Genomic DNA, 13,736 nt, shown 5'->3' on the forward strand with positions numbered 1-13,736 from the left:
GTGAATGCATTTATGTTTTCTGGACTGTGATTGCAAAATCAATGACACTATTTCCCAACACAGACCAGTAGGTAAACCTTCCCAAGGTATCTCCTCAGGTCCTACCTTTAACAATGTATATTCTCAGGGATTTACACATTTGCAAAAATTTCTTTTCCACTCTTATTCACTATTAGCAATGCCTTTGCTTTGTAACAGGGGGTTGGTATAGAGGAGATACATCTAAATGATTACTGCCATCTTTATCAATAACGTAATTCTCCTTGCCAGTTCTGGCATTAAAATCCCCACATAACAATACAAAGCCAAGTGACTGGAAGTGAAGTATTTCTTTCTGGAGTTCATGAAGATATTCCTCTGAATAATATGGGGAGCCTGAAGGTGGTAAATAGATTGCACCCAAATAAATATCTTTAGTGTTTTCAAGAAGTACCCTGCTGATTTTTAGTCAAATATGAGTTTTCCCTTTTTTGACTAGTGATATATAATTATGATGATCCCATTTATACCAAATAATTATTTCCCCAGATTGTCTTGTCTTCCATTTTTTTTATGTAGGAATATTTTAAGGAGGTTAAACTCAGTTCAATGTAGTTACTTGGGCAGTTTAGGGGGTGTTATTGTGTCTCCATGTTTCATGTAAGATAATTAGATTGATGTTGTTCATACGGTCTATTAATTCAGGGCTTGTAGTCTTCAATCCAAAAGTTGAAGAGTTCAATCCCTGAATATTCCAACTACTAACTGAAAAGGATGCTATTCTCTCATTTAAATAAGTAGTGTTTCACAATAAAGCATTAAAGATACAACCAAACACATTTGAATGAAAAATCTGTACTGTACTAAACTAAATTGTACCAGATGGCCAGTTTAACTTATTAACTTTGTGACAAATTAATAATGTCTTTTAACTGGTTTTGCTCTAGAGGAACCTTTGTTGTGGAAGCAACTGCAGTGTAGGTATCTCTCTGTGTGGGGAGTTCTTTTTGGGAGGGTATATGACTGTAGTACTGATTGTTTATGAGGATGATCTTCTTGTTCGTAATACTGTTGCTGTTTCTGCCACTGGTTATGAGACAGCTGTGATTGAAGGAGCTGCTGCTAGTGAGTAGCCCAGTGTCGCTGCTGCTAGTGAGTAGCCCAGTGTCACTGTGGGTGGTGGTGAGGGTATAGACACTGATAGTAGGGATGCTACTGCTTCTGCTGGAGGTCTCTCTGGTGCTGCTGGGGAGGACTGGGATTTCGCTGGTGCTCCTGGAGAGGTTGGTGGTCTCTGTTTAGCTCCTGGAGAGGCTGGTGGTCTCTGTGGTGCGCCTGGGGAGTGGGGTCTGTCTGGTGCTCCAGGGGAGAGTGGGGTCTCTCTGGTGCTCCTGGAGGGACTGTTGTGATAGGCCATGCCCAATTGCACCAATCAATATGGCGCTTCAGATTTTAATGAATACTCACCCCCAGAACATGCACTCCAATTTTGGTGAAATTCTGTCCACAGAGTTTTAGATACACTGTAACTGTCCTCCTCACGTGTTTGTTGAGTAGTGGAAGGTAGACTGACAGCCAGCCAACCTCCATTCATTAACGAGTCAGGAAGTTAGCGTCTTAGCTCTTGACTGTAATGACTTTCACAGTGCCATCACATTCTTCTCATGTATAAAGCAAGGAATCTGTCTGTCTGTCGGTATCATGGATGTATTATAAGAGCTGGATACCGGACTAAAAATGGCGCCCATTCAGTCCTATAGCAATTGCTTGCCTGGTGCGGGTTTGCTTCTGTGTTGTGCGGCCCTCTGAATGTGCACAGTAATGTTTCCCCCGCTGGCCCCGCCCGCAAGTTCCCGCTCAGCCCATAGACTTTATATCGTGATGATGTCACAGATTTTTAAATTGTTTTTCTCGGCTCGAGGAAAGTTTTACAAATATAAAACCTCCATGGATCAAAAGCTCATTATAGAAAGAGTCATAATTGACATTGTTTGCAGTTCGAAGCGTCCTGTCAACAGTTTCACGGACTCTTTTATAATGGTAGTCTATGTGCAAAATGCTTTTTGGGCCGCAGGGGGATTTTTCGCTCCAATACCGCAATTGGCGACTGGGAAAAACCAACCCAACTGCTGCAAGGCTGAGCAGTGGCGCCCTATCCAGCTCTTGTAATACATCCGTGGTCAGTATGCATGTATGTAAGTTTGTCCTTAGCGCATCTTGAGAACCGTTCATCAGATCTACTTCATACCTGGCTTAAGGATTGAATGTCGATGTGTGAAATTGTTTGGGTGAGTGGTTCTCAAGAAATATATAAAAATACCTCATAAATTACATTGACAATGTTGATTTGCTTCTTCTTCTGCCCGTGGAGTCAATGAGCAGAAATGTGTACAGCGCCACTCTGTCATTGCAACCCGCATAGTGTTAATGACTTGAAAACATTTAAGAGACTTAAGTGCCATTATTGAACTGTGTAACGTTACTGTGAATAAAACTCTGCATGTACGTGCAAGACTTAGTTCTCAGGCACGTTCAGAAATATATAAAAATACCTCATAAACAATGTTTGCTTCTACAACATTGATTTGCTTCTTCCTCTGCCTGGGAAGTTAATGAGTGGAAATACGGAACAGCGCCAGTCTGCCATTGCAATTCCATTGATGTGAAAGGTGGGATTACACCTGTAGTGATGAACTACCATAGAGAATGAATTGAAAAGGTTTAGAGAGCTAAACTCTATTCCCGTTCCTCACATACGGGAACTTTGTATGTATGTTCAAGACATAGTGCAGGATGTCTTAGGCACATTTTGAACAGCCACTACAGTTCATCCAATCAACTTCAGCTCAACTCAAAATTGTAGTCTCCAAATATTCTGCATGTGAGGCATTTATGGAGTATCAGTAAATTGTAGCATCTACTGATAGCCTGCATGTGGGTGTTTATGGAACATGGGTAAATTATAGCGTCTAATGATAGCCTGTGTGTGAGGCATCTAGGGAACAACGGTAAATTGTAATGTCTGCCGATAGTCTGCGTGAGAGGTGTTTAGGGCATGGGCACAACTATCAGAAATCGGCCCATCCCGAACAGGCACATTTTGAATGGGCACTGCAGTAGTTGTAAAAAAAAAAGTGAAACTATGAAGAAAAGGAAAATGCACAAATCTTTTACAGAATCACCATGCACAGAGCTAACCTAATAGCCTTACAATAGGTGCTAAAAACAAATAAATGTAGATAAGAATAAACTAATCTTGATACCGTGAAACATATAGGGTAAAACATATAAACAATATATTTGGGCTCAGCTAATGTTACTACAGATCATATATACTGTATGTTATCTATGCTGCAACATAGTGACATGCTGGCAAACTGAATGTTCACAATTGCTACGGTGTCAATCAACCATCAGGAATACTCTTCAATATAGGATTCTATACATAAAGTAAAGAAAGTAAACTTTTAAAAGCCATTGCTTTCTTCAGCAGAACAAGCCAGGATTGAAAACGATTGCTTCTGGTGTTGGTGCATGGTTGGCAAACAAAGGAACGAAAAGATGGGAGACTACTACCTATTTCCTGTTTCCTGTTTCCTGTGTGCAACAGGACATAGAGAAGAGAAGTCCAACAGATGGCATCATTGCACATGAATCAAAGCAGAGAACAGAATATGCGCGTTTGCGGCATTTGTGGCACCCCCTATAGGTTGGCCTCAAAATGCTGTGGTAGACCTATTCTCAATTATGGACTGAACATATGCACCAAAATTTATGATGATTGGACAAACACTTAGTGAGTTATAGCAAATAATTTCTAAACCCCACCCTTTGCGAAGATATTTTGGTTGATGGCAGCCATGTTTTTCAACCAGACTTGCTCATTTATCATAGAAATTTGTATCTCAGTCCTGCAAGGCTGTATACCAAATTTGGTGTTGATAGAGTCAAAATTCAAAAAGCTCTTCATTTTACGGTTTATGCAAATGAGCAAAAAATCCACCATGGCAGACTTTTATGGTCCTAGAGGCTTTTTTGTAGAGCACATTAAACTGGACTTGTTTGTCAAATTTCAAGTAAATTGGACTTATGGTGTGAGGGGCGTGGCCTTTCAAAAATGGAATTAATTACAGCACTACCATCTGGCCTATTGGGCTTATATTTCTTGAGAAGCACATGCGCATCATTTTCAGTTATTGTGCCAAGTTTCATGGTTTTAGCTCATTCCAGCTTAGGGCAATTTGAGCCACAGCTGAAGACAAAGAATAATAAACAAGCACAATCTTAAGGCCTTCACATACCGGGGAATTTTTTTGTGAGATTAATTCACACATCAGTTTGTTTTTGTCATGAGTACTTTCACACAGAATGCGTATATTACGCAGTGAAAAAGCAATGTCTGTATGTGTTTTGAACCTATTTACGGTATTTACATTGATTGATCAAAGCTTCCAGTCTGTCTGTGAGCTCGCCTGCAGGCAGGCAGGTAGGCTGACTTGCTACAGTGGGCAGGGAAATAATTGTAATATATTGATTCATGTATGCATTCATGTACCATTAATGCATGTTTCTAACTTGATTTCTTCCCTGTGCTCTCTCATCTCACAGGATGACAGCGTGGTCCAGCCTTGACACCTTCTGCGGCTGTTATTATTACTAGTCATCTCTATCATTATTATTGTTGTTATTGTTAGTGTTGTTGTTATTATGCTTCCCAGCCCCCCCCCCCCCCCCCAACCCAACTGGTCAAGGCAGATGGCCACCCACCTAGAGCCCGATTCTGCTCAAGGTTTCTCCCATTAAAGGGGAGTTTTTCCTTACGGATGTCACCAAGTGCTTGCTCATGGAGGAATTGTTGGGTCTCTGTAAATTAAAGAGCATGGTCTAGACCTGCTCTATATGAAAAGTGCCCTGAGATAACTTTTGTTACGATTTGACGCTATATAAATAAAGTTGAAAAAATTGAATTGAATCATGTATCATCATATGCATCATCATCATCATGTATTTATAATTACAAACACTGTCCACTGTTGCAAATTCTTTCTCAAATTTGTGTTTCTGTGTTTTTCTTGCAAATTTGTATCGCTGCCAGTGTTCATAGTTTTAATGCGAACTAGTCGTAGGCGAGTATTTCGCATTTTCGTGTCATTTATTCATCATTCCCCCGGTGTGTAAAGGCCTTTGTAAGAGTTCTACCCCTTCAGGGTTTGAACACTAATAAACCAGCACAATCTTAAAAGGGTTCTACCCCTTCAGGGTTTGAACCCTAATAAGGCTAGCCCCCTCCAAGTTATTTTTAAAGTTGAGCTGAAGAAGTATTTTGATTCAGTTAAGTCTTCCAAAAAAGTTAAAGCTTTGGAAACTGCTCTAATTAACAATTCTTCTGAAAGATTTGAATTAACTTATATTTATTTAAAATATATTCTTTACTATATACATATGCTGCTTCTTTTTTTTTCTTTTTTTAATGTATTTCACTATTCTGTTATTCATTTCGTGTCTGTGTCCCTTGGTTATAAGTTGTACATTATTCTGGATAATGCACATAATTCAACAAAGCATATCATATAAAAAACAAACAAACAAACAAAACCTTGTCCTAGTGACAGTCCTAGCCCAACCTCCTGCTTTGTCTCAACCCTGCCCTCTTTGACTACTACAGGCCGCCTAACAGAACCAGTCTCCACCCACCCAGTCCTGTGGTATTACAGTTATCATTAACATAAATGTATTACTTAAATGTTAAGTGAATTATAATGAGGCCTCTGTGGCTCAGTAGGTAGAGTAGGGTCGTCCATTAATCAGGCTTGGTGGTTTGATCACAGGCTCCTCCTGTTCTTGTTTTATTCTCTCTTTTTATAATTAAAAAGGGATGCTGTTTGTCTGGAGTGAGTGCAAGGACAGTGACGATGACAGTAAAATGTTTGATACTTACTTACTGATTCAAACTCTGCATAATTTACAACTTTGTGCACTGTTTTTATTAGAGCGTTTACCATGCAAAACAGGCTCAACTTTTCATCAACCTCATCTTGATAAACCATTTAAATTCCTGAATCTGTTACTCAAACTGGACTTCTGGATGGTATTTAATTTCTCCTTGGCATAGTTTCTTTAGGTGTCTGGACTTGTGATTGAGCGAATGGATGATACACGGAATGTACACTACATTTGTTCTAAGTGTGAAAATTTCTTTAGAATTACAGCCCAGCTCATGTGTTTACTCCGGTACTTTCATGTGCACTACATTTCACCAGAGGCTGCTGTCATCAAATGATTCCACATTTTTATATGAATGATTGCTCTGGCTAATTGCCAAGATGCTTTGTGTTCCTTGTGTCCTTCAGGTTGGTAGTATCCATCATTAGGCAGAGATGGCGGATCTGGGCTTGACAAAAACATGGCTACCTGCTCATCTGCTACTGCTGTGGATGCTGATCAACTTATCTGGTGACTGACTGACTCTTATGGCCATTAAATCCAATATCTCTGTAAAAATGAATTTCATTAAGGCCACTGCATTGACACCGTAGGGGTGCTAACACCAGTTATCCATCAAATCGAACCAGGCTGTTTTAGGAATTAATCTGTTGTTGTTTCATGCAGTAAATGGAAAAAAAAACATGATCAAGATGTACAGATTTTGAAAATGTTTAAACATGTTAAGTCACCATTGAAGCATGTAGTCACTTAATGATGATTACAATGGTAAAATTGTCAATAAATATGCTATATGATGATGCCACTCCATACTACCTAATGATGCCAACCTCTGTACTGTTTGTGCTGTGAATTGTCCTATTTCTTTATTTTTATATCTCTGTCCCACAGAGTCCAGAGTGTATTTGTTTGCTCCTGATGCTGTCATGCTTGAGGAATACTCTAAAGCCAACATTACCATCACTTCCAGGTAACTACAGAAACACAGTCTGCACAAGAGTTTCAGAAAAGTCTCATTCTAATTATAGCCAATGTAGGATAAAAATAAAACTTTTTGTCCAGGTCTTAATTGAATGTGATGTTAATTGAATTGTCTTAATTGAATGTACTTTATTCTGGATCTGGGAAGTGTACACACAGAATGCAGTATATGGAATACTTAAAGCTCTACACCACCAACACTCATCATATACCACAGCTAAGAGAACAACAAGATCATATACAGACACATACGGCTCCCCTAGTTATCTCTGACTGGAGCCAGTTTTCCAATACACACTCTCAAGAGATGAGCCACGGCAAGGCCACTTCAGAACATTAGGAGGATTCTCACTAAGAGGTGAAGATCTCTTGATGGAGGTCATAGATGACAGGTCATAGGTACACATCATTACAAACATCCCACTCCTGTAATGGCCAGGAATGGGTAAAAGACCTACATCATTAGAAACATGAGAGTTCTGAGCACTTCTTTTATCACTGCCACATAGTTAGCACACATTTTCAGTTGATGTTGAGATGTGGTTCTGAAAAGTATAAAATAATAATCTAACCTGGTGTCCATGGTATATGGTGCATATATAACAAGCACCAATATAACAATAAACCTGTAAGTCAATGTAATATAATATTAATTAAAGCTGCAAGCAGGAATGAATGGGCCCTCGCACTTCACGTGTGTCAGAGGGAACAGCAGCTGTGGTATCACTACTGTAAATCTATTTACACGGCCCTTAATTTTCAGGATTATCGGAAACTCTTTGGTAAATTATTATTTCTGGTGTCCAGTACATGGTGCTGGATGTGACTTATCAGAAAATGTGCATATATTTGATAAACTATGTGTCATTTAGGCCTCAGTTCCTGTTGCAAGTAGGCAATACTACATAAGGGAAATATTAATGCAGCAATACATTTACCAGAGGACAACTGACATGGATATACATTTTCATGAATATTGGACATTACATGTAGGAGATAACTATTACTTCCTGTGTCCACTCTGTGGCGCTAGAGAACACACACCCATTATACATCATGTTGCTGTATATCATATAGAACACACCATGTAAATTTCATGTAAATCGGATGATGTTCGTCATGTAAGACTGATTTCCTGTTGTCTTTAGATGGTGCTATGACTATGAGTCAATATTGACATGTAGATCTGTTCAGGGCTGGACTCTTATCAAACATGAGAAATTTGGGGCAGATTGGACAATCTAAAGTGGAGTTACAACAACTTCCTGTTTAATGCCCCAGACATCATTTGGGCAAAATTATCCGGCACACCATGCCAATTGCTTTCCACGAAAACTAAAAAGCTTTGCAATTTAGCATCACAAAGGTCTTTAGATGTAACCTACCAAATTTGAAGTCACTCGGGTTGAATCTCTAGGAGGAGTTTGTTAAAATACAACACCTGTCAATGCCTTCACCATTATGATTCAAAAAATCATAATGGCTGACTTCCTGTTCGATTCCTGTTCGTGTAGGCTTTTTTTAAGTCCGACGATGGTACATCTGCCTACCAAAGGCGGGGGCTTTGACTTTGGAAATTTCTAGCGGGCGCCCTTGAGCCATTTTGCCACACCAATGCCCAAGACCAGATCCGATATCAAGTTACGCCACTTTTGATGCATGTGCAAAGTTTCATGAGTTTTTGAGCATCCCTAGCACCTCAAAAATGCTTAAAGTAATTAGGGGGCACTATAAAACTGACGTGCGATGCCCAAGCCCAATTTTGATACTAATCACAATACTAACTAATTCGAACATAGGTACATGAGTTTTCACTAATCCTAAAGGCCTCAGACTTGTGTGTAAAATGAAAATTGATGCACAAAATCCAAAATGGTTGACTTCCTGTTGGGTGAAAATTTTTGAAAAAATATGTTTTATATCGAGAATGATGAGAGCAATGAACCCACTGAATTTCATGCACATCAAAAAAAACTTTGTTCCAAAATGGCCTTGCATTTGGGGAGCTATGGAGCTTGCTGGCCATGCCTGAGCCCAATCACTACAGAGCTTTGCAATTTTCACCAGTTCTGACGTGTGTGCCAATATTCATGGGTTTTCGAGCATCCTATGCCCCTCAAAAATGCAGTGGTGTGGGGGAATAGTAATAATAATAATAATAATAATAATAATGATTATAAATAATCTTTACAAAAACAAGAGGTTAATCGCACTTTCAGTGCCAGAGACCGCCCCTGCCATTTTTGTTCTTGGGCCCTAATAATAATAATAATAATAATAATAATAATCCCTTCAAAAACAAAAGGTTCCTCGCACATTCAGTGCCAGGGACTGTTGGGTCCCTGCCACTTTCGCGCTCAGGCCCTAATAATCCCTTCAAAAACAATAGGTTCCTCACACTTTCGTGCCCCCACCCTAATAAACATGGCGCATCTACTTCCACACTGTGTTATAACATGAACTCTTAACCATCAAAGTAACAGCATTTCTGGCACCTCTTGACCTACATCTGCAGTTACTGTCATCCAGAAGTCTAAAATGACACTGCACATGTGTGACTACACATTGGCTAAATGACTTAACATTTCTGCTACATAATGCACTTTACACCCAGACCTGCTTACACCTAGACTTGCCTTCTAATGAATGAGTATGATGGCAAGAAATCACACCAATAAACACATTCTACATGAACAATATGGTTGGTAATGTATTGGCAATACAGAAACACTGCAGCATAGTGCAATGTTAAGCTAGTCGACAATTGGCTCAGTCAAGTAATAGCATGCAGAATTAACTATTACAGAAATATAGCAAATATCAACACTCATAAACATACAGCATAGGCAACTTTCAAGAAAGTTCAACAGGGGAATTTTTAGGCTCAATAATCCCTTTTGGTGCAATCTGAGTGGATTAGATGGAAAGACAGTTACCAGATGTGATGACCTTTTTAACATTTCCGGTGCACACTCTGAAGAGATGAGCCATTGCAAAGCCACTTATCTTTACAACAGGCTCATCAGGCCCCTCTAACAGGGACACAAGCTGCAAAGCCTCTTGACCTTAAAATGATTCAGCATTTAAATACATTTTCATTAAATTTCCACCACAGCAAAAAACAAGGATCTTGCACTGCGTGTTCTGCTTTGCCTCCTGGTCAGGATTCTTTTGGGGAGTGGAGGAGCCTGTGGGAGCTAAGTGGCAGATGGCAGTTTGCAAATATGTAGTGTTTGCTTCTATTTATTCGCATAACCTGTCATGGTGTCTTCTGATTAGCAGGTGTCAGTGTCAGCGGTATCAGTGTCAATATGCTGTGGTGGAAATCTGAAAATAAAAAGCTGACAAAGACCAAGTTGTCTTTTTGTCTTTTAATGAAAAACCTTGCAAAGGATCAGCATACAGTCACAACAGAGTGTAATTGCAGACTGATGGTGGTTACAAAGTGTACATACTTTTTATAGACAAGGAGTGTGGGAAACGGTATCAGGATGTGTGTGGGGTCCAGTGACAGATCTCATCAAAGCTGTCAGACTGTTTTGAAAATAACTGTAGCATGTCCGAGATGAAACTATTCCCTATTTGGATCCAGACAAAAATGATAACATGTTCAAGGTTATACAATGTGAGTTTTTCCAAAGTGCAAAATCTAAAGTGGTGTGGAGAATACAAAGTGTGTTTTTTTCCATCACAATGTTCAATAATACAAATGTGATGCAATAAACTGAACATGAACAGAGGAGTTCATGCAGTCATGGTGTGCTTTTTCCTTTTTTTATCAAAAATTTATCAATTTTACCAATTTGTGGTCTTTTAGTGAAATGAGTGGCAAATTGTTGTACTGTGGCAACTTAAACAGAAAAATATGTCACACTAGGTTTGTTTCAGCTGTGTTTTTCAGTTCTCAGTCTGACAGATAAGATTGCTTATACTTCACCCAATACACTATACACTACACTATAAAACTATACACTAGTCTGCGCTGGTCAAGTAACAGCTTATGCAACACTCAAACTTTATACAGCATTACAATGCTGACCGCATAGTGCTACTGTAACTCCTGCTGCTGTCAGGATCAGTGTTGTTCTGACTGGATTTTTTTTTGTCTTTCTCTAGCTCCCCTGTCAACCAGTCAACTGTGATTCAGTTAAATGTAACCTACAGCTCCAAGTGGAACTACTCATCTGTCATCACAGTGCCAGAGCAGGTAACACATGAAACCATGCTGCATGTGCATTAAACGGAAACATACTTTTTCAAAATGTATCTTCTTCTGAGTCTGGATGTAAGTCTATGTTTATGCATCACTGAACTTTGTGCCAACTAAAATGATTACAACATAAGAGTTAGCACCCCTGCACCCATTCTAATAATCTGTTTTGCCTGACAACTAGTGGTGACAACATGTTTTCCCTCTCTCTGTGCACCATGTAGTACCACACTACATAGTAACACTCACACTCAACTGTGATTGTAGGGGTTAGATGCTTCCAATACAATGACCCTCTATACTTTTACCGCTTCTACTATCCTCCAAATTGTAAAGATGGTCAAATTGTAAAGGTTTCACAAAGGAATTATGAAGAGATGAAATGGAGAAAAGGATGGATTCTAAAGTTTTGGTGACCCCACTTTACCTTTCCTCTAGTAATCACCAGGCTAAAATGTCCACTTTGTACTCAAGAAATAATAAAAGGAAATGGACAGTTTGCCTTGAGGACTGAGGACATACTCACTGAGCTATACTAGAGCTATAATGCAGATACAGTATTATTTACAATTTTAAGTAGAAAAGAAACAACAATAAATGTATCATGCTAAGAAATACTATCTGTGTCCCAGAGCTTGATCTAGCTTCCATTGTTGCACAGAAAAGGTTCTCAAGCTAAGTGTGTACACTTCGACTCAGTAGTGTGTGCAAAGTTAACAGCATAGATCAACCAAAGCAAAAAGGGATTATATTTATTTCTATGCTCTCATTACTTAAAAGAGAAGAGGATAAGTGGGGTTGACTAAAACCTCTTGGGCTTATGTTGTTCTTGGTGTTGTTTAGGTGTTGCTGCCAGCGGAGGCAACCTCAGTCAGTTTCAGTGTGACAGGCAATGATGTTGGTCAGGTGACCACATACCTGCTTAGCAACAACACAGACCTTAACAGGTGGGTACTTGTACAGATGCAGCACTGAGAGTCTGCTTAACTTCACTTCTCTTTTATCCATTCGTTTCAGTCCACTGTTGTGTCAGTCCAGCATCACTATAAGAATCACTTTATTCACTAAGTACAATAAAAGAAGAAATGAACAGGGCTTGGCTTCTATCCAATCATATACTTAACCTGTCAGTTTTTTTTTTGAATAAATTTTGTGAACCTGAATCTTGATAGCCTTGCTTACATAAGAGCACTCTTGTATGGTTATTATTCTATGAATCAAAATCAGTCATTTTTTTAATGACACTCTACATTTTTGATGTATGTTCTGTAGTGAGCATTAGTGAAGCTTTAGCCACTTTTATGCACTGTTGTACACCACTCATGGACCCACATGGACAGATTTAATGAATTTCATGCTCAATAATAAAAATGCCATATTCTCAGACACACCAGTACATGTTGTGCTGTCCAATCTTACGTACAAATCAGACTGTACGTAACAGGTTACATTCATACATTCAGCAGCAATGTGCATGGATGTTGAATGGCTACTGATAGGACCGACTAGAATTAATGCCAGACAAACTACAACTGCAGACTATGCTCAGAATGAGATGCATGGGTCTACCCACCTGGGTATGGTTGATAATGTATTACCAATATATTTTCTATACTCTATACTGAAATTACATGAGTATACTCCTTAACAGCCTTTTTTGACAGTGTAATGATGGTGCCATTGTAAAGTATGATGGTACATACAGTTTGTCTGTAAACCTCATCCTCTTTCCCACAGTTTGTCCGTCAGGATCCGCTTTATGGTTGTCCATAGCAACATCCTGTCAGTACTCGGTGAGGTGATTGGCTGGATTTACTTTCTGGCCTGGTCGGTGTCCTTCTATCCACAAGCCTTGGAAAACTGGAGGAGGAAAAGGTAGTTTTTGCCTGCCATCTGCCCTTCTCTTCATTCATCTAGGTTTTGCATATGCATACACTCAATCTGCTCTTGCTCAAACAGACTTCTGGATGTTTCTCAAATTTATTGTCATTGTGAAAATTACTTAAAAAATTGAACTTTTGAACCTTTTGCATTAATGAACAAAAAACACAAAGCAAAAAAGTCTTACACCTTTACATACTGATCTGTGTGATAAGTAGGTATGTAGTTTCCCACGGGTTTGACATACGCAAAGTGTTGAGAGTCACACAATGCAGAGGATCAAATGTGGCAGTGGTTCATAATTGGTAAAAATGATAAAGCTGTATTTTATGGGTCTGTAAATTTCTAAAAAAAATTCTTAATAATTTACAAGGATGTTTCCTGGAGAGAACTGCAGTTTGGCATTGATTATAGCTAAAAAAGAGACACAATTAATTAGTACAAAATTAATTCAAATTAAATGTGAAGCTAGCTTAACCCCTGTTACTTAATAAACAGCAGGTCCTCCTTATCATCTGATAAATCATTAATTATGTAATGGGCCAAATATTTAGCCTCATTAAACACTTTGCGGTAAATGCCAGACAGTTTTCTGTCTGCCCTACTTCTGACTATCATAATATTACTCCTATTTGTATTTTATTTGATGTCAAAATCTATACCATATTGTGAGCATACCCTCAAAAACTGTTGAAGACCAGCACTACATGGACAGAAAATCACCAAATCATCTGCATACATA

At 39.0% G+C, this 13,736-nt stretch overlaps 1 protein-coding gene across 1 annotated transcript in view; it reads left to right on the plus strand.

The window, feature by feature from the left end:
- Positions 1–13,736, plus strand: part of ctns (cystinosin, lysosomal cystine transporter) — a 32,610-nt gene that overhangs the window by 7,236 nt on the left and 11,638 nt on the right. The window contains exons 2-6 of the mRNA XM_044361761.1: positions 6,330–6,432; positions 6,814–6,892; positions 11,020–11,110; positions 11,957–12,060; positions 12,851–12,988. Of these exons, the coding sequence (XP_044217696.1) occupies positions 6,357–6,432; positions 6,814–6,892; positions 11,020–11,110; positions 11,957–12,060; positions 12,851–12,988 (488 nt within the window). The 5' untranslated portion in view covers positions 6,330–6,356. The remainder of the gene's footprint in view (positions 1–6,329; positions 6,433–6,813; positions 6,893–11,019; positions 11,111–11,956; positions 12,061–12,850; positions 12,989–13,736) is intronic.

The sequence above is a fragment of the Thunnus albacares genome, chromosome 9 (assembly GCF_914725855.1).
Source record: "Thunnus albacares chromosome 9, fThuAlb1.1, whole genome shotgun sequence".
NCBI lineage: Eukaryota > Metazoa > Chordata > Actinopteri > Scombriformes > Scombridae > Thunnus > Thunnus albacares.